Source organism: Primulina tabacum, chromosome 4 (genome assembly GCF_025594145.1).
Source record: "Primulina tabacum isolate GXHZ01 chromosome 4, ASM2559414v2, whole genome shotgun sequence".
NCBI lineage: Eukaryota > Viridiplantae > Streptophyta > Magnoliopsida > Lamiales > Gesneriaceae > Primulina > Primulina tabacum.
The window spans coordinates 49,441,730-49,462,283 of NC_134553.1; the positions used below are offsets into that span (position 1 = coordinate 49,441,730).

Here is a 20,554-nt window from a genome sequence, read left to right on the forward strand (position 1 = left end):
ATTTCAAAATAAATTTCTTATCAATACGTGGTTTTCTTGTTGGATTTGTTGCAGAGCAATAACTTGTAGACTCGTGGTTAATTGTTAGCCAAAAAATGAAAGGATGGAAGGTAGAGAAGAAAAAGATTTTTTGTGAAGATAAAAAATGAAATGAGATCTAGGGTTGAGTCGGGAAAGATGGAAAAATTGAGTCAAGTAAGTTTTTTTATTTAATTAAATTATAAATTTTATTATATATAAAATTAAAATACACTAATGAAAAAATTAGTTTTTAAACAAATTTTAAACAAAGGATAAAAAAGTAAATTATATTCAATCCCTTTTTTTTAATAAACTCTTCCGTGACTCCCGTTTTCCTCGTTTTCCTCATTTTCCGTCCTCAGACCTCAGCACATACATTTTGGAGAGATTGAAATGTGCAGCAGCCCAAAAATGGATCCACAGCCCTCTCAAGAAGATTCATACCCCCTCGTTCCCGTAGTCCTCCATCTCACTCTCCTTTTCCACTCTTTTTCCTTCCCATCTTCCTCTCCCCACCCAAACAAATCACCTCCATTTTCAGTCCAACTAACAATCTTAGAATCCCTTCTCAGATTTCGTCTCTTTCAATCTCCTCTGCTCTCTCCCCCTCACCTACCAAACCCTTCTACAAATCCACCATTTCAGCCTATCCCCTTCAAAACCCGCTCACTTTCGACCCCCTACGCCCTTCCAATCCCTCTGGCGCCGCCGCACTCCGGCGCGCTTCAGTCGTCTGGTTCCGAAATGACCTCCGCGTCCACGACAACGAGTGCCTCGCCGCCGCCAACAACAACTCCATGTCTGTTCTGCCTGTTTACTGCTTCGACCCGCGGGACTACGGAAAATCCACTTCCGGGTTCAACAAAACGGGCCCGTATCGAGCTACGTTTCTCATAGAGTCGGTTTCGGATTTGCGGAAGAATCTTCAGTCTCGAGGGTCGGATCTTGTGGTCCGGATTGGGAGGCCAGAGACCGTCCTTCTGGAGCTGGTTAAAGCTGTTGGCGCAGAGGCCGTCTACGTCCATAAAGAGGTTTCCAACGATGAAGTCAAAGCTGAGGAGAAAATAGAGGAGGTGATGAAGGACGAGGGAGTGGAATTGAACTCCTTTTGGGGAAGCACATTGTACCATTTGGATGATCTCCCTTTTAAATTGGAGGAAATGCCAACCAACTATGGAGGATTTAAAGATAAAGTCAAAGGTTTGAAGGTGAGGAAGACCATTGAAGCTTTGGATCGCTTGGTAGGGTTACCTACGAGAGGGAATGTGGAACCAGGTGAAATTCCATCTTTGGTGGTGTGGGACCCGGACGCTAATCATCTTCTTAATCATCTTTAGGAATAATTCAAACAATGATAATAAACAGGGTCTAAATTTTTTTTTTAAAATACAAAGCGGAAACGTAATGTAATTCAATTCAAATTACATATTAAACATAAACATACAAATCTTGTATTGTCTACAAGAATTCAACTAGGTTCAACTATATGACAGTGTTGAATCCTAAGTTGCCTCAGAGCCCGGATCTCCACGCTATCTAGTCCAACCTTGTTCTTTTCTTGACCCTGATCCTATCCCACCTGTTTTCATGCACACATACAAACAAGACAACAGTCGGATAACTCCGGTGAGAATTACATTCTCAGTATAAATCATGTATACATGCAATCATAAAAACAATATAAAAGCATATAACAGATATTTCTAACATGTATCCAAATCAGAATATAAATTCCATATCAAGAATAAATCATATTCTAAACATGTACCATCATCAGGAACATAATTCATCATGTACCATATTCAGGAACATAATCAACATAACTCAATATAAACTGTCAATTAGACTCATGACTCCACATTTTAGACTAGACTCAATCCTAGTCTTGGGATCCCGGTTTCCAGATGTGGGTATTCCCATATCGACCAACAGTAATAGAAAAGACTCCAGTTCTATCCACGTCGATATGCTATCGATCACCAGTAATAGAAGAAGCTCGGATTCTATCCACATCGGTATAGTATCGATCACCAGTAATAGAAGGAACTCCGATTCTATCCACATCGATATGATATCGATCATCAGTAATAGGAGAAGTTATTATTATATCCACATCGATACGGTACCGATCACCAGTAATAGAAGAAGCTACAATTCTATCCACATCGATAGCCAAACATCTGGTGACAGACTTTGGCACTATCGCCAATACACTATCTTGTGACATCGTGCAATGTGCTCGTGGCGATCCCACCACTATCAGACACTTCTGTCACAAGATTACTCGTCTAATACCTGCTATCTATAAATCAAGAGAACAAGTACATTAATCAAATCAATGCAATAAGGTAAAGTATGTGATTTAGGGAAACTCGAGCCAAACCTCACTCGAGTTGTGCGATCCCAACTCAACATTAATTTATACCTTTATCTTCTCGGTCCGACGAAGACGAAGTCCCGAATTCAACTCTGTCCATACCCAATCTGATAATGACAATCGAATAGATACAATATCAGTACATAACTCAGTTCAAAACCTGTTCTGATCAATATCAATCAACTGATGTTTCGACGGCATAATAATACAATCTCGATAACCCCGTCAATTTCAACATCACAGATATAATACCAGAACTCATAATTAATATCGGTAGAAATCAGAATCTCAACGATGATATGAATCTGATATCGATTCTCAATTAAATCGACTCCAAAATTCATAACAATTACATAAACAGTCTGTTCTTCATTCTGACTTCAAATATACGATGTCTACTGTATCAGAAACACCATATATGATTCCTATTCAATTCTGACAACATCATAATTTCAAATCGTATCTAAACGTAACAAAACTTACGTCCAGTTGTAGCCTGCGTTGATAGGAACAGAGTACTGAAGTCGGATTACAATTCAGACGGGCGGATCTTTCACAAAAGGCGTAAGGATTTTCAACGCATTTACAGAAACTTTTCTCGACTCCTATTTCTTTTTCCTTCTTCTGAAATGCAAACTTATTTCTTATATATATATATATATATATATATACATGTACACGTTGCCAGGTTATGGCAAGTGGCTTGTTCTTGTTTTGCATGCCGCGCGCATATGCGCGCACAAAGCCGAGCATATGCGCCGGAGGTTCGGCCCGGCACCTTCCGCATTTATCTTCTCGCGCATATGCGCGACATAGCTCACGCATATGCGCGAGATGTTCTGTCTCGCACATCCCTTCACTCGCGCATATGCGCGCCTCCAGTCGCGCATATGCGCCCAAGGTTCTGGACGTTCCGCGCATGTGCGCGCATTCAAGCCGCGCATGTGCGCGCATGGTTCTGCCTTCCTCGCGCATGTGCGCCCATACATGTCGTGCATGTGCGCGGGGACTCTTCTTGCACCTCATGTCAAATCTTCTTTCGGCTCTTCCGGTCTAATCCGTTCCGTCTATAATCATATTAATTATCAACAATAGCTTATAATAAATAATCATCGCCAAATCCTTTCAAATTAACAGGATAAATTTCTTGGGCCTTACAGGTAGATTTGGGACTTAACCCAAATGCAACCATGGGTCAGGTAATTGGCTTTTTTAACTGTTTTTAAGTTTTCGAACCTTAATGCAAAAATTTTGCATCTTGGACTGACTGATTTGAATTATCAATCAATCATTCACCGCAGATAACCATTGCCTTAGGGTCTTTGTTAAATTTTTATGCATATGATTTCTAGAATTTGGGTACATGGTCTATATTTATGCTGCCAAGCATGGTGAGATTACCCAAAAAATGAGTTATGTTATATAAACTCCCAGCTTTGAGGTTGGTTTATGATGTGTGTCTGTGGTTCATCCCCTCCCCTTCTTTCATCTCTATTCGCACATTATGAGAGAAATTCAAGAAAATCATGATATCTCTTTCACTATAAGAAATGTTTGAAAGTTAACGTGGAAAAGTGTGTGTCTTCGAACTATGATTTCTGTGAAGATGAGTGTGAGGGCTCGTGCTCTTAATTAATATTTAATTACCAAACAACAATGATTAATTGGTATAACAAGTTTAAAATATTCATTTGAGCCTCCAGAAATTTCGACATGACTTTCCCGTAAGTAGGACATCACAAAAATTTCAAAACACCACAACATCAATATACGCTCGAAAATAACATCAAGTTCACAATCAATCAAACAAATATCCTACAGCGGCACTGACCAGGACTAGATACAACATACCACAAATAAAATCCAAAACAATATAAAAACATCACCATATAGTTACACAGGGGATCTCCCCGGCAAATGTATCAAACTAGTATAATATATAGATATCTGGGAACTCTGACATAAACCAACTCTAATACTGGGTACCACTCGTTGACGCTCCACCAGACACATCAAATTCCCTGGAATTACATGTTATGACATCAAAAACAACCACAACATAAAAATAAAATAGAGCTCGGACCCTAGTACGACAAACCAGTAAAATTACGACGTATATAAGGGATATGTAATAATACCAAGTAAATGCAATGATATGCGATGCATGAATGGTAACAATGGAATAACGGATACCAAACGCAGTTCAAACGTCATCAGCAGTAACAGTGGCCACCCGTGCCAGGAATACAGCATCGAATCGCCGCTCGTCCATGCACGTAGCATCGGGAATGCGAGTAGCTAAGTCGCTCGTCCCTAACTGCCATATGAGAATGTGGCTAACCCTAACCCACTCGTCTCTCTGATGACTCAATATATCTCAACAGAATCAACATAAATCGCCGTCAAAGGAGTCCAGGCTCAATATGTTATTCTGATACAATTTATGCATGAATGCATCAGAATAAACATTCAAGGCACATAATAGCAAACAACATTCACTGAATATTCTTACACGCCAATATAAGCGTCATAATGATATATGTTTGAGCGTACATCAACTATAACTTACCATACCACAATAATTTCTTAAGGACTTTTTGATGAAATCGTCCAACGATATAACCTACAATATAAATTCACAATATACTGCATCCCAACTGACTAAAACAATCTAAATCGGAGCGGTTAAAAATCGAATTCTGGGCAGCCTATAAACCCATTCAAAATAAGAAATTTCAAGCTTAATACCTCAAGAATCGAGGCTAAAAGTACAACGGTGATCTCGTAGAGGTGGCTCGCCGGAAATACTGTTCACGGTTAGAAAAAAAGCTGAATAACAGGGAAAAACTTAATACTTCACTTATATAAACTAATCCACCGAAAAAAACCAAGAATCGAAGCCAAAACCTTATCTAAAACTAGATCAAAGCTCACACGCAAAGTTGCTGGAAAACAAGCCAATCGAGCTCATCATCTTCCGATTCATGGCAGGAAAGAAGCTAATAGACTGGAGGAAGAAGAATGCTAGCTGTTGTACTATTCCTCCGGCTACTGGCGGCGCGATGCGAGGGCTGTAGAAACAGAAAGAAAAAGGCAACGGGGTGCAAGGCAGGGGAAGAGCTTTTCTGAATTGAGCGATCTGCTATCTCTTGTATCAAATGGGTTGGGTTAATTAATAAAGTGAAATAAATTGGGCCCAAAATGGGTATTGAGCTCTCACATTCTCCCCCACCAAGAAAAGATTTCGTCCTTGAAATCTAACGTACACAACACTGATAACCAAAATATAACGACTGATAATACATAGAAAATTCAAAATACATCGCATAATTCATTACATTTTCAAACAAATGAGGCCATTCTTGTCGCATCTTTGCCTCTAATTCCCATGTAGATTCTTCTCTTCCATGTCTACTCCACTGTACCGAAATCAGTGGAATCGTCTTGCTCCTGAGTTGTTTTTCCTTGCTGTCCAAAATTTGCACTGGATGTTCAACATAGCTAAGAGAACTGTCCAACTCCACATCCTCAACATTCAATATATGAGACGGATCTGGCTCATACTTCCGTAACATAGATACATGAAACACATTATGTATCAAAGACAAACTCGGTGGCAAGTCTAATCGATATGCCAATGTGCCAATCCTCTCAACAATCACATACAGACCAATATAACGCGGAGCTAACTTCTCTTTATGTCCAAATCTCATAGTACCTCAGAATGGTGATACTTTCAAGAAAACAAAATCGCCCACTTGGAACTCTAAAGGCCTAGCCTTTTATTAGTATAACTAGCTTGACGATCCTGGGCTGCTTTCATCATTTTCTTGATCAATTCAACTTTATCTTTTATTCTTGAATAAATTCTGGTTTTGACATCTGTCTTTCTCCTACATCTTCCCAACATATCGGCAATCTGCACTTTCTTCCATACAAAGCTTCAAATGGTGCCATATCGATTGTTTCCAGAAAACTATTATTGTTAGATAATTCAACCAAAGACAATCCAACCACCTTTGAATTCCATCACTACTGCCCGTAACCCATCTTCAAGCGTTTGAATGGTTCTTTTTGACTGATCATCTGTATGTGGGTGATAAACGGTGCTCATAGCCAACTTTGAACCCAAAGCTGATTTCAAACCTCCCCAAAACTTTGAAGCAAACCTTGGATCACCATCGGCTACCATGGTTACTGGCACACCATGCAATCTTACTATATGATTTGTTATGAAATGTCTAACAAGTTTGATATTACAAAGAAACCAATCCAAGATCACAAACAGCAACGATTTCACAACTCCAGTAACCAAGCACAAGAAATAAAAGAAGAACAGAGCAATTACGTGGTTCGATCACAAGTGATCTACGTACACGGGAAGAAGAAAACAATTTTATTGATGAATCAGAGAATATTCACAGGTTACAACTCAACTCTTTCTATTCTTTTCTCTCTATCACAAACCCAATACCCGAGAATCCCAAGAAATTTAGAGCCCTGAGTTTTCCCAGTAACTATTCTCCCTTGTAGCTTGTGTAGGTGGATCAATGGAGTATTTCAGCTCGCCTGGACTCAATCTCAGCTGGAGGTTTCGAAACTATCTATTCTTCTTTTTCTACTTGAACATAACCGTGAATCAAGAAGAAAAACAGAATTCATTCCCAACTGTATTGACGTCTCCACTGATATACCCGTTGGCCTTGACTTCCTTATTGGGCCCCCATCTTGACAATCGATTTAATAGGCCCAAACATTTCAAGTCAATTTAACAATTCTCCACCTTGACTTGCAAATGGCTCCATTAACACAGATGTTCCCCCTTCCAACCAGCCCCTGTGGGCTTCATGCTTTTCGCATATTGACTAGGTTCAGGCAATGCCTAAACTTAGCTGTAGGTAGAGATTTGGTAAGTGCATCTGCTGGATTTTCTTTTGTAGGTATCTTTATTACCTTCACACATCCTTTGCTGATAACATCTCTCACAAAATGTAATTTCACATCAATATGCTTGGACCTTTCGTGAAAAACTTGGTGTTTGGTTAAGTGTATAGTGCTTTGATTATCACAATATACCTTAACACAACTTTGTTCGATTCCCAATTCTGCAACCATCCCTTGTAGCCACATTACTTCCTTCATGGCTTCTGAAACAGCAATGTATACTGCTTCTGTAGTAGAAAGAGCTACAACCGACTGTAGATTTGATTTCCAACTCACTGCTGTACCAAACATAGTGAATATATATCCTGTCAGAGATTTCCTTGTATCAATACTTCCAGCAAAATCTGCATCCACATATCCTATTAGAGCATTCTCCTTTGTTTCCTGTTGCTTGAACATTAATCCCAGATCAGCTGAGCCTCTGATGTATCTTAGGGACCATTTCAATGCCTCCCAATGGCTTCGACCTGGATCTGACATGAACCTGCTAATGAGACTCACAGCATGTGCCAAATCTGGCCTACTACACACCATACCGTACATGATACTCCCAACACCACTTGCATAAGGCACAGTTGCCATATCTGCTCTTTCTTGTTCACTTTCTGGTGATTGGTCTGCTGAGAGTCTAAAATGGTGTCCAAGTGGAGTAGTTACAGCTTTTGACTTATGCATATTAAATCTATGCAAAACTTTTTCAAGATACTGCCCTTGTGTAAGAAATAGAGTCCTATCCTTTCTGTTTCTTATTATTTCCATGCCTAGAATTCTCTTGGCACTTCCCAAGTCCTTCATTTCGAATTCTTTACTCAGTACAACTTTGATTCCTTGAACTTCTGATTTACTATGACTTGCCACTAACATGTCATCTACGTACAAGAGTAAATAGGCCATGATCCTATCATTTTCTCTTTTTATGTAAACACAACTATCGTGGTTGCATCTAGTAAAATCATTCTTTAAAATAAAATCATCAAAGCGTTTGTACCACTGCCTTGGACTTTGCTTAAGTCCATACAAGGATTTTTTCAGTAGGCATACTTTGTTTTCATTTCCAGCCATAGTATATCCATCCGGTTGGCTCATATAAATTGTTTCTTCTAACTCACCGTGTAGGAAAGCTGTTTTAACGTCCAATTGTTCCAGCTCAAGGTCAAAATGAGCAACCAAAGCAAGAACTAATCTTATGGAGGTGTGTTTAACCACTGGTGAAAAAATTTCATTGAAATCAACTCCTTCCACTTGTGAGAACCTTTTGGCTACTAATCTAGCCTTATACCTTTCCTTTTCAGTTCCTGGGATTCCTTGTTTTATCTTGTAAATCCATTTGCATCCCACAATCCTTTGGTTTTTGGGTCGATTCACAAGTATCCAGGTTCTGTTTTTGGTTAGTAATCTCATTTCCTCATCCATGGCAGCTTTCCAGAGCTTTCTTTCCTTGCTGTTTAAAACATCCTTGTAAGTTTTAGGTTCCTCATACACAATGTCCTCTGCCACATTGAATGCGTAGGAAATAAGATCAGCATGTCCATATCTCAATGGTGGATTAATAACTCTTCTTTTCCTGTCTCTTGCAAGAGCATAAGTCTTGATTTCATCAGTTCGCACATCAGCCTCATGTTCTTGTAATTCCTCTTCTTGAGCTTCAGTTTCTGTTCCACTATTGTGATTATTTTCCTGTGGATTTAAATCTTGAAGCTCCACCTCAATTTGAGATTCCCTTGAATCTGTCTCATTTATGGGATTTTGCTTCTGGTTATGTGTTGGATATCCCATCTTAGTTTCATCAAATATCACATCTCTACTTATGAAACATTTTTGTTCACTTGGTTCTAAACACCATAGTTTATAACCCTTGACACCTTGAGGATAACCAATAAAAATGCACCTCTTTGCCCTAGCATCAAGTTTCCCCTGTCTTGTATGAGAGTATGCCCTGCATCCAAACACTTTTAAGTGGTTGTAGTCTACTGGTTTACCACACCACAGCTCCATTGGTGTCTTACAATTTATAGCTACAGAGGGGCATCGATTCAGCAGGTAACCTGCTGTTACAGCAGCTTCACCCCAAAAGGATTTTGGTAATCCAGCATTCAATAGCATGCACCTCACCCTTTCCAATAGAGTTATATTCATCCTCTCAGCTAGGCCATTTTGTTGGGGTGTGTAGGGGACTGTTTTATGCCTGGTTATACCTAATTTTCTGCAGAACTCATTGAACTCATCCGAGACAAACTCTAAGCCATTATCCGTCCTTAGGTGTTTTAGCTTAGATCCAAGTTTGTTTTCATTCATTTTGTGCCACTCCTTAAATTTTCCAAAGGTTTCTGTCTTATTTTTCAAGATAATGACCCACACTCTTCTTGAGAAATCATCTACAATGCTCATAAAATATTTCCCTCCACCATGAGTTTGTGTTGAGCAGGCCCCCACAGATCAGCATGAACATATTCAAATGGTTTGGTTGTTTTGTGAGTTCCTGTTGTGAATTTGACTCTTTTGGCTTTTCCCAAGATACATAATTCACAAAATTCTAAACCATTCACTTTGTCACCACACAAGAGGTTTTGTTTTGACAATTCAACTAATCCTCTTTCACTAACATGGCCAAGCCTCATGTGCCAAAGTCTTGCGATTCCAGTTTCTGAATTTTGTATGGTGGCTGCATTTCCTACCACTGTACTTCCCAGTAATGAGTACAACCCATTTTTCCTTATTCCTTTCATGATGGTCAGGGATCCTTTCATGACCTTTAACAGACCATTTTCTGCTTTAAATGTATGACCATTCATTTCTAATATGCCAAGTGAGATGAGATTTCTCTTGAGTTCAGGAATGTACTTGACTTGTTGAAGCAATTTTTCAGTGCCATCATGCAGTTTCAATCGGATGTTACCTATTCCAATTATTTTACAACCTTTGTTATTTCCCAGCAATACTAATCCACCATCCCCTGGTTCCAAAACTTCAAACCAGTCCTTGTTAGGACACATGTGAAAACTACAACCCGAATCAAGAATCCATTCCTTGTTTGTCATCACTTTCACCATCCTCCTTTCTATCATGATCTTTCTTCCTATCAGGGCAGTCCCTTTTAAAATGACCTTTCTTGTGGCAATGATAGCATTTAAAAGGTGTCTTGGAATTCTTATTACTGCTTGTTCTTGATGAGTTTGATCTTGATCTGGACTTAGCCTTCTTGTGCCATTTTTGTTCACGCTTTTCTGGCCTACCTCGCACAAATAGGCCATCAGCACCATTTGATTCTTTTCCTTCAATTTTCTTCTCCAGTTCTTTAGCCTTCACGGCAGATTGAACTTCATCAAGGGATATGGTTTGTTCCCTTCCATAGAGCATAGCATCCTTAAAATGATCACAGCTCTTTGGAATCGAATTCAGCAATAGCAGGGCTTTATCTTCATCTTCCAGTTTTACATCAATATTCACAAGATCATCAATGATCTTGTTAAACTCATCAATCTGCTCTGAGATGGTCTTATCTTCTGTCATCTTGAAAGAATAGAGCCTCTGTTTTAGATAGAGTCTGTTGGCTAGAGATCTTGTCATGTAGAGAGACTCAAGCTTTGTCCATATTGCACTAGCAGATTCTTCCCTTGCCACTTCCATAAGGACTTTATCCCCTAGGCTCAAGATTATGGAGCTGTGCGCTTTATCAAGGATTTCTGCTTTCTCCTTTTCATTTAGAGATTTTGAAAGAGCTGCTTCTCCCTTTAATGCTTCGACAACTCCTTGTTGAACCAACATGGCCCTCATCTTTACCCTCCATAATCCAAAATCATTTAGCCCTGTGAATCGTTCAATATCAAATCTTGTAGACCCCATCAATATGGTTTATTTTCCCACAGACGGCGCCACTTGTTATGAAATGTCTAACAAGTTTGATATTACAAAGAAACCAATCCAAGATCACAAACAGCAACGATTTCACAACTCCAGTAACCAAGCACAAGAAATAAAAGAAGAACAGAACAATTACGTGGTTCGATCACAAGTGATCTACGTCCAGGGGAAGAAGAAAACAATTTTATTGATGAATCAGAGAATATTCATAGGTTACAACTCAACTCTTTCTATTCTTTTCTCTATATCACAAACCCAATACCCGAGAATCCCAAGAAATTTAGAGCCCTGAGTTTTCCCAGTAACTATTCTCCCTTGCAGCTTGTGTAGGTGGATCAATGGAGTATTTCAGCTCGCCTGGACTCAATCTCAGCTGGAGGTTTCGAAACTATCTCTTCTTCTTTCTCTACTTGAATGTAACCGTGAATCAAGAAGAAAAACAGAATTCATTCCCAACTGTATTGACGTCTCCACTGATATACCCGTTGGCCTTGACTTCCTTATTGGGCCCCCATCTTGACAATCGATTTATTAGGCCCAAACATTTCAAGTCAATTTAACATGATTAATATACAGTTTCGTCATTTTCATATAAGTACAAGTACGATCATACGAAATAAAATGAGCTGATTTAGACAATCTATCAACAATCACCCAAATCGCATCACAACCACGGTTAGAACGAGGTAGATGAGTCACAAAATCCATAGCAATGTGCTCCCAGTTCCATTGCGGCACTTCAAGACTATGTAACATTCCACCAGGTCTCATTCTTCCGACTTTAACTTGTTGACACATTAAACATTTAGCCACATAATGAGAAATATCTTTCTTCATACCTTCCCACAAGTAATAAGCTCTCAAGGTATGATACATCTTTCGAATTCCTGGATGAATACTGTGTCGACTACAATGTGCTTCCCGTAGTATAACTTCTTTCAAATCTATTAAATTAGGAACCACAATTCTACCATTAAAGCGCAAACTACCATCTGAGACAACACTAAACTTTTCTGTCTGACCTGTTCGAGACAATTCTTTTAATCTATTAATGTGTGGATCGGTCCTCTGTGCTGCTTTGATGCTGGATAAAATATGTGGCTCAACTTGAATAGATGGCACTATAAAGTAGTCTCCACTGATCTGATAAGTCCATCCTGAAGTTCCCAAGTGCTCGTGAACTTTAGAGATAGTCAGAGATGTCAGCATAACATTCTGAACTTTCCTGCTGAGGGCATCTGCAACAAGATTTATTCGCCCTGATTGATACTGAATCTCACAATCAAAGTCTTTAAGCAACTCCATCCATCGACGTTGTCTCATGTTCAAGTTAGGCTATGTGAAAAGATATTTAAGACTCTTGTGAATCGAATAAATCACAAACTGCTCGTCGTACAGATAATGATGCCATAACTTCAACGCAAACACAATGACTGCCAACTCTAAGTCATGGACTGGATATCGGGTCTCATGCGGCTTCAACTGACGAGAAGCATATGCATTCACTCACCCATTTTGCATTAAAACACAACCAAGTCCATTTAGAGATGCATCTGAACAAACAACATATCCACCTGAGCCTGATGACAAAGCTAACACTGGAGCTGTTGTCAATCTATTGAATTCAGCTTCCTTGGCCGAATAATACGAAGGCGGTGAATATTCTCGAGCAAACCGAGCGCAAAGTACATCCCGAGTAACTCTTTCACCTGATTCTTTCATAGCTTCCTCAGTAGTTTCCCATCATAAATGAGCTCGGTCTTTTAATTGACAAATAGCCAACTTAAGCTGCAAATCAAGAGTGTACTTCAACATATTAAACAAGCGTTTCGTACTTTTTAACAATGCTACAGCTTTCTCACCATCTTCATTTCCAAAGAATCGAGGAGGACGCATATTCTAAAATCGAGATATCACTAATTCCATTTCACCCATTCCTCTAGTCAACTGATCCACTTCATGCTCAACGTTAACATTTCGTGCTTCACCATGAAGACGACGACCTCGTCTTCCCCATTCAGTCTCGTTAAGTCCTCTCACATTAGGAGCTTCAGATTCCTGAACAACTTCCTTTCCTTTTCTGTCTTTACGTCCAGGTGCCATCTACAAGACACAAGGATTTAATCCACTGGCAGAAACAAAATAATCGGCTTAGTATAAGAGCATAAACATTTAAACTAATAGGCAATTTCTAAACTAAATGTCAAAACTTAATCAACTATACGCTCTAGTCATGCTGATTCAATTGACTCAAAACATAGAAACAAATAAGAGCAAATAATCAAACACATGCACAATCATTTTATTTGTGTCTAAACTCGAGTGTCCTAGACTCTAATTCGAGCGTATCTCAGTTATGCTCTGATACCAAACTGTGAGGGCCCGTGTTCTTAGTTAATATTTAATTACCAAACAACAAGGATTAATTGCTTGTAAACAGCGAAAGCGCGTTTAAAAGATTCATTTGGGCCTCCAGAAATTTCGGCAAGCCTCTCCGTAAGTAGGGCATCCCAAAAATTTCATAAAACCACAACATCAATATAAGCTCAAAAATAACATCAAGTTCACAATCAACCAAAAAAATATTCTACCTACAGGCGCACTGGCCAGGACTACACACAACATAACACAAATAAAATCCAAAACAATATAAAAACATCACTATACAGCTACACAGGGCATTTTCCGACAAATGTATCAAACCAATATAATATATAGATATCTGGGAACTCTGACACAAATCAACTCCAGTACGGGGTACCACTCGCTGACGCTTCACCAGACGCGTCAAATCCCCTGGAATGACCTGTTATGACATCAAAAACAACCACAACATAAAAAGAAAACAAGGGTCGGACACCAATACGACAAACCAGTAAAATTACGACGTATATAAAAGACATGTAATAATACCAAGAAAATGCAATGATATGTGATGCATGAATGATAACAATGGAATAACGGATACCAACCGGAGTCCAAACGAATAACATCATCAGTAGTAACAGTGGCCACCCGTGCCAGGAATGCAGCATCAAATCGCCGCTCGTCCATGCACGTAGCATCGGGAATGCGAGTAGCTAAGTTGCTCGTCCCTAGCTGTCATTTGGGAATGTGGCTAATCCTAACCCACTCTCAACAGTATCAACATAAATTGCAGTTAAAAGAGTCAAGGTTCAATATGTTATTCCAATACAATTTATGCATGAATGCATCAGAATAAACATTCAAGGCACATAATAGCAAACATCTTTGAATGAATATTCTTACAAGCCAATATAAGCGTCATAATGATATAGGTTTGAGCGTATTTCAACTATAACTTACAATACCACAATAATTTCTTAAGGACTTTATGATGAACTCACCCAACGATATAACCTACAATATAAATTCACGATATACTTCAATATACTGCATCCCAACTGACTAAAACAATCTAAATCGGAGCGGTTAAAAATCGAATTCTCGGCAGCCTATAAACCCGTTCAAAATCTGAAATTTCAAGCTTAATACCTGAAGAATCGAGGCTAAAGGTACAACGGTGATATCGCAGAGGTGGCTCGCCGGAAAAGTTGGCGGAAATACTGTTCACGGTTAGAAAACAAGCTGAATATCAGGGAAAAACTTAATACTTCACTTATATTAACTAATCCACCAAGAACAACCAAGAATCGAAGCCAAAACCTTACCTAAAACCGGATCAAAGCTCACATGCACAGTTGCTGGAAAACAAGCCGATCGAGCTCATCACCTTCCGATTCATGGCAGGAAAGAAGCTAATAGACTGGAGGAAGAAGAAAGCTAGCTGTTGTACTATTCCTCCGGCTACCGGCGGCGCGACGCGAGGGCTGCAGAAACAGAAAGAAAGGGGCGACGAGGTGCAAGGCAGGGGAAGAGCTTTTCTGGATTGAGCGATCTGCTATCTCTTATATCAAATGGGTTGGGTTAATTAATAAAGTGAAATGGGTTGGGCCCAAAATGGGTATTGAGCTCTCACAATTAGATTCAAGAAGGTTCTTTGCATCTTATTGTCACTCTGAATACTGATTTTTGTTGGTGAGAGGATTTGTCTGCGATAGTAGTATGTTTTCTTATGACGATCAGCATAGCAGATCTTTTTAATTAAATTAAATACAATAAAATAATGCGATGGTATCTTGATAATTGATGAGTTTTAATGCTGTCTTTCATGTTGTAAGAGTTACTGCTGCTCTCATAGACTCATACATTATGGCGCCCTTCTTGTCTTCTTTTTGTAAGAGTTACTAATTACTATACGTTCATTTGTATGAATCTTTACTCAACAATCCCTATAACAGCATGTGTTGCTAGTCAATAGTCACTGTATCAACTTTGTTGCATCCTGATGCTAAATTAATCTGGTGTCTATGTGTTCATAATGTGGTGTGCTGTTGAAAATTTGTTGACCATGAGAGAGAGGGAAGTGTGGGAATATCGTTATTCTATGGTCTTGATTGGATTGATGTTGTGTTTATTTGAAGAACGGAAAAACGACTGCTGATGCTTCTCTTGTGGGAGGTGAGACTGAAGCATTGCAAAGACTCAAAAATTTTGCAACTGAATGCAAGGAAAAACCACACAATGGAGTGAAAGATGCGACCAACAGCAGCATATATGGTGCAAATTTCTCAGTGCAAAATAACCCCCTGGCTTGCCATGGGTTGCCTTTCTCCTCGCTCCATGTTCGATGAGCTGAAGAAGTCTGCTTCAAGGTTGGTTGCCATTATTAATTTGGTCAATATTTTATTTTCATTTTTCAATGTTTTCTGTGACATTTTTGGAACCTTGTATTTGCAGCATGATTTCTGCTGTCACTAACAAGAAAGATAGTGGCAGTGGCAGCTCTTCGGATACTGGAATGAACTGGTTAATGTATGAATTGTTATGGAGGGATTTTTTCAGGTAACGTCATCCGTAGCTAAGTTGTTCAACACTCGCGTCTAGAAAGTTTTATTGAGAAATCTAACAACAGTTTGTTTTCCCAGATTCATTACCCGTAAATACAGCTCTGTGAAGAAACACAGGGATGCGCCAGTGACAGCTTGTACAGGGGCCGCTGCCTAAGGATGAACATCAAATTGTCTGTGAGAAGCATCACCTTAGGTTTGATCAACTCGAGTTCCTCGTATAATTTGTGTTTTGATCGAGGACTGAATGCCTTGGCATTGAGGAGGAGGGTGTCATTCAGTTCCAGTTTCCTCTCATTTTATCATTCAAAACGAACAGATGCTGTTACTTTAAAGTTCTCATTTGATGATTTCGTGGCGTCGCTTTATTTTCTTATTGCTTGTCCAATTTGAATCGTACGAACCATCAATCACTTCCTTATCCGTTTTAAATTTAAAAATGTATTTTTTTAAAAAAAATATTATAAGACGAAAACTTATCTGAGACGTTATCATTGAATGAGTAGTATTTTGTGAGACATATTTTTTATTTGGGTTATCCATGAAAAAATTATATTTTTTATGCTAAGAGTATTATTTTTTATTATGAATATCAGTAGGATTGATTCGTCTCACAGATAAAAATTCGTGAGATTGTCTCACAAGAGACTTATTTTTACTATAAAGTGGGAGCAAACTATGATATTATTTCTTAGAAAACCAGTAGTTTGTGTATTCATCGTTAGTTCTGGAAATTTCAGGACAAAAATATGACATTACTTGTATCGTTTTTTTAAAATTATTTTACTTAAATATTTTCGTCTAATATTTGTATATTTTAAATAACTTGGTAGATTTATTAATTTATTCTCTCAAATGCAAGCAACTATTTTGATTTAGATTTTACATATTTTCAAAAGTAAAAAAGAAATTTGGACAACTATTATTGGTTTTAAAAAAAAATTTAAAAGAGGAACCCGTTGTTTTATAACATTTCTTTAAAGTTTTTATATAATTTATTTATTTAAAAATCCCGGTCTTTTCCTACTCCTATAGTCCTATCCTATTCTAAAATATGTCGCGGGGTTCAAACAAAAAAAGATTTGTTTTTGGAGTTTTCTTTGCTAGGGTTCAGGATTATTTGCAATAAAAAGCAAAACCCTTGTCCCCTAATCGTCCGCCGTCGTGCCAATCTATTCCGGGACTGTGGAGCGTTACAAATCAGAAAAACCATAAGGTCAATTTGCCCTCGAGCAGAGATGGCTCGTTTCCGCAATGTAAGCAACATTTTTGTCGAAAATTCCTTTGCTTGTATAAGTTTCTTCAGGTATCTAATTTGACTATTAGTTGCTCTATTTTGGTTATTTATCTCCGTGTTTTATTCTAATTATTCAGAAGAAGAGAATTCCCTTCGTAAATCCGATTCGTAAGAAACAGCCGACTGTAGATCATGTTACAGGAGATAAAATTCCCACGAGTTTTGTTTTTTCCCGTGGGAAATTACCTGGCCCACTTCGACAACTGCAAATGGATTTAAGAAAATTGATGCTTCCTTTCACTGCTCTAAAGCTCAAGGTAGGTGTTGATTTATGTTTTAGAAATCTGCATTTTCTTTGTGATTCGTGTGTGTGTTCATATTGAGGATGAGAATCCGATTTTCTTGTTAGATATGTTTCAATGAGCTGCGAATTTTTGAGGTTGTGCATTTGGTTTTCGGAAATTGAAGCAACAATTAAGGTACTTTCAAATGTGTCTTTCTGGTCAATTGCGACCATGTGTTACATGCAAGGCTTGGTAGTTTTATCTTCTATACCTTCAAATGTGCCTTTCTGGTCATTTTAAAGAAATGTTGTTTAGGTCTTGTAAAATACATGAAAATTTGGTTGTTCAAAATGTAAGCTACCATGTTATAAAGCTGATCATTGAGCACCAGAAGTCTAAAAGCCTTTTGTGAAACAAATTGTGGGTTTCATTCAAATAGTTTTTAGCCCAATGATAAGTTATGCAGAAATTGGTTGCATCTAGATCTAGTTTAGTTTCTGGTTATATTGATCTCATTTGGTTGTCTTATATGGGATATAAAGTTCTTTGAGTCAGCTAGTAGTTTGCTCGTTGTCATTCCTTTTCAGGAAAAAAAGCGGAATAATCTCAAAGACTTCTTGAATGTTGCGGGGCCCATGGGTGTTACACATTTTCTCATCTTGTCTAAAACTGAATCCGCTCCATTCTTGCGGATTGCAAGGACGCCGCAAGGCCCAACTCTAACATTTAAGATACATGAATACTCACTAGCTACTGATATTGCTCAATCTCAATTGCGTCCTAGATGCCCTAAAGATCTGTTTAAAAACCCACCCCTGGTATTATCATATTTTTTTCTGAATTAACTTAACTATAGTTTGTTTAGTGTTTTATGGTATACTGAGGTATTTGATTGAATTCTCTAGATAGTACTCTCTGGTTTCGGGACAGGGGAGCAACATCTAAAGCTTACCACTATAATGTTTCAGAACATTTTTCCTGCCATCGATATACATACTGTAAGTTTTGTGAGCTGTCACCCAGATTTAATAGCAGCTCGAGCATTGACTTCCATCTCATCATTTTATGTGATTTAGGTCAAACTTTCGTTGTGCCAAAGGATTGTGTTACTTAATTATAATAAAGACACAAAGCTTATCGATTTCCGGCAATACTCCATCAAGTTGCAGCCTGTAGATGTTTCCCGGAGAATTAGGAAGTTTGTGCAGAACCATCAGGTTCCAGATTTGAGAAGTTTTCAGGATGTGAGTGATTTTGTGACAAAGTACGACCTCTTCGTCTCTCTCACTCATACACACTGACACACACAACCCCTTTTCCTTACTTGTGTGATGGACCTAGGTCACAGGTTTATGGTAAATGTTAAAAGTAGTCAGGATGTACTTTTTACATCTTCATTTATGTAGATTGAGTTATACTTTGTCGCTGTGGAGTTTAGATCCTGATAGGTTTTTGGATCATTTAAAATTGTGTTAATTGGTTTTAGATGTGGTCCAGTTTTGGGATTTGGTTCTGCCAGTCTTTTAAATGAAGATATCAATCGAATTCATAGCCTGAGTATTATTAAAAAAACTTGGTTTTATGCTTGAATCTCAATAGCCTATTACATCCTATCTACAACTTGAACGTACTGTACTCTATGCATTTTACTGTGTCTCTCGGGGACTTGGAGATGTTAAGTAGGGAGAAGACGAATTGTGATCGGGAAAGAAGCCCCTGCTTTTGAAATTTATCTTTGAGTTCGAAAAATTTGCTGCCGAGTTTAAGGTGATAATTTTTTAATTTAAAAGCTAGTTACCATAATACATTGCATTCTAATTGATTCACACTGGTGTAATCCATATCGTTTTTCAAACTAATGCAGGTGTTTCCTAAATGTATTTCTTTTCTTCTTGCTCATCTTCTTTGCTTTCTTTAAGGTTTGGTTATGGATCAGAAAGCGAAGTGGATGACGAAGCAGCCACTGTAAGTCTTCCGACAGACATTGGTAGGGTTAACAGAGCTTCAAACAAAAGTGCTGTTAAACTTCAAGAAGTCGGACCTAGGATGACACTTCAACTCACGAAAGTTGAGGAAGGATTGTGTTCGGGTGGAGTCATATTCAGTGAATGTGGTACATTTTTCCCATCTGAAACTTCGTGTATTCTGTTCAGTAATATTCATGCATTTTTAATGGTTTGGTTCATGCGAAGAGGATCTTGACCGTGTGCTTCATTTTGAGTAATCCGAAGCAAGTGGGACAATTTATTCAATCGAAATTGGAGACTTGCCCTTGTTAAGCCAATCATACACATTCTTGTATCTTTTATCTCAGGTAACAGTGAATCGAATATTCGCAAAACTTATGAACATGTCCCAGAAAGTGAGGGAGAACAAGATGAGAAAGCCATGTTGATAGATGAAGATTAGATGACTTGATGATTCACTTGTTGCACATTTTTTCCGCTCTCATGTATCATTAATGTGGGTGAGAGAACCTGCGAACAAAATCATTTTTTGTACTTGGACCTTTTCTCTGAACGATAATTCTGAAATTTACTCATGTTTTGTTTTTGACACAAGCAAATATAAGTGCCTGTCTGAAACTAAACTTTATCCGTAGGGAATCCTGTTAACCACAGTTACTAAATCACAAGTGCTTTATATTGTCTCAAGTGATGATTGATATCTCTTAGTTCGAAGTTTAAGATTTGTTCCATCGACTAAAAGCACGTAGATGAATGATAAGCTATAATAGATTTACCTTTTAATTTTTAGAAATAGAAATAATTTGTCTTTTCAACAATATATGGAACAAAAACAGATTCACATTCAATGTGGAAGACTTTGAACTTCCTCCAAAAGAGAAATATGGACGTGAGAAGCAGATAAAAAACAATTCATATGAAACAAAATTTGT

General features: G+C 38.3%; 2 protein-coding genes across 3 annotated transcripts; both read left to right on the plus strand.

Annotated features, from left to right (window-relative positions):
- Window positions 1-413: 413 nt before the first annotated feature.
- LOC142543729 (blue-light photoreceptor PHR2-like) lies at window positions 414-16,510 on the plus strand (the record flags this gene model as incomplete). The annotated part of the gene is given in 6 exon segments (XM_075651130.1): window positions 414-1,313; window positions 3,559-3,597; window positions 15,709-15,858; window positions 15,860-15,939; window positions 16,025-16,129; window positions 16,213-16,510. Coding segments are annotated over 6 exon segments (1,353 nt in total), but the record flags the coding sequence as incomplete, so codon positions are not given.
- Window positions 16,511-17,202: 692 nt separating this feature from the next.
- On the plus strand, window positions 17,203-20,245 carry LOC142543730 (peter Pan-like protein). Of its 2 annotated transcripts, none has more exons than XM_075651131.1 (7): window positions 17,203-17,390; window positions 17,509-17,688; window positions 18,243-18,473; window positions 18,561-18,653; window positions 18,732-18,919; window positions 19,575-19,768; window positions 19,970-20,245. In XM_075651131.1, exons 1-7 carry the CDS (start codon window positions 17,373-17,375, stop codon window positions 20,062-20,064), a joined length of 999 nt encoding a protein of 332 aa, XP_075507246.1. In that variant the 5' UTR covers window positions 17,203-17,372; the 3' UTR covers window positions 20,065-20,245. The 2 variants fall into 2 exon arrangements, with proteins under 2 accessions (XP_075507246.1, XP_075507248.1); XM_075651133.1 differs by lacking the exon at window positions 17,203-17,390 and adding an exon at window positions 17,781-17,850 and having other exon boundaries at window positions 17,550-17,688.
- The last annotated feature ends 309 nt before the right edge of the window (window positions 20,246-20,554 follow it).

Bases quoted from the DNA above. Each gene is read 5' to 3' on its own strand.
- LOC142543730 (XM_075651131.1), top strand. The intron at 18,474-18,560 runs GTATTATCATAT...TGAATTCTCTAG, and splicing joins TGTTTAAAAACCCACCCCTG to ATAGTACTCTCTGGTTTCGG. The intron at 18,920-19,574 runs GTACGACCTCTT...GCTTTCTTTAAG, and splicing joins GTGAGTGATTTTGTGACAAA to GTTTGGTTATGGATCAGAAA.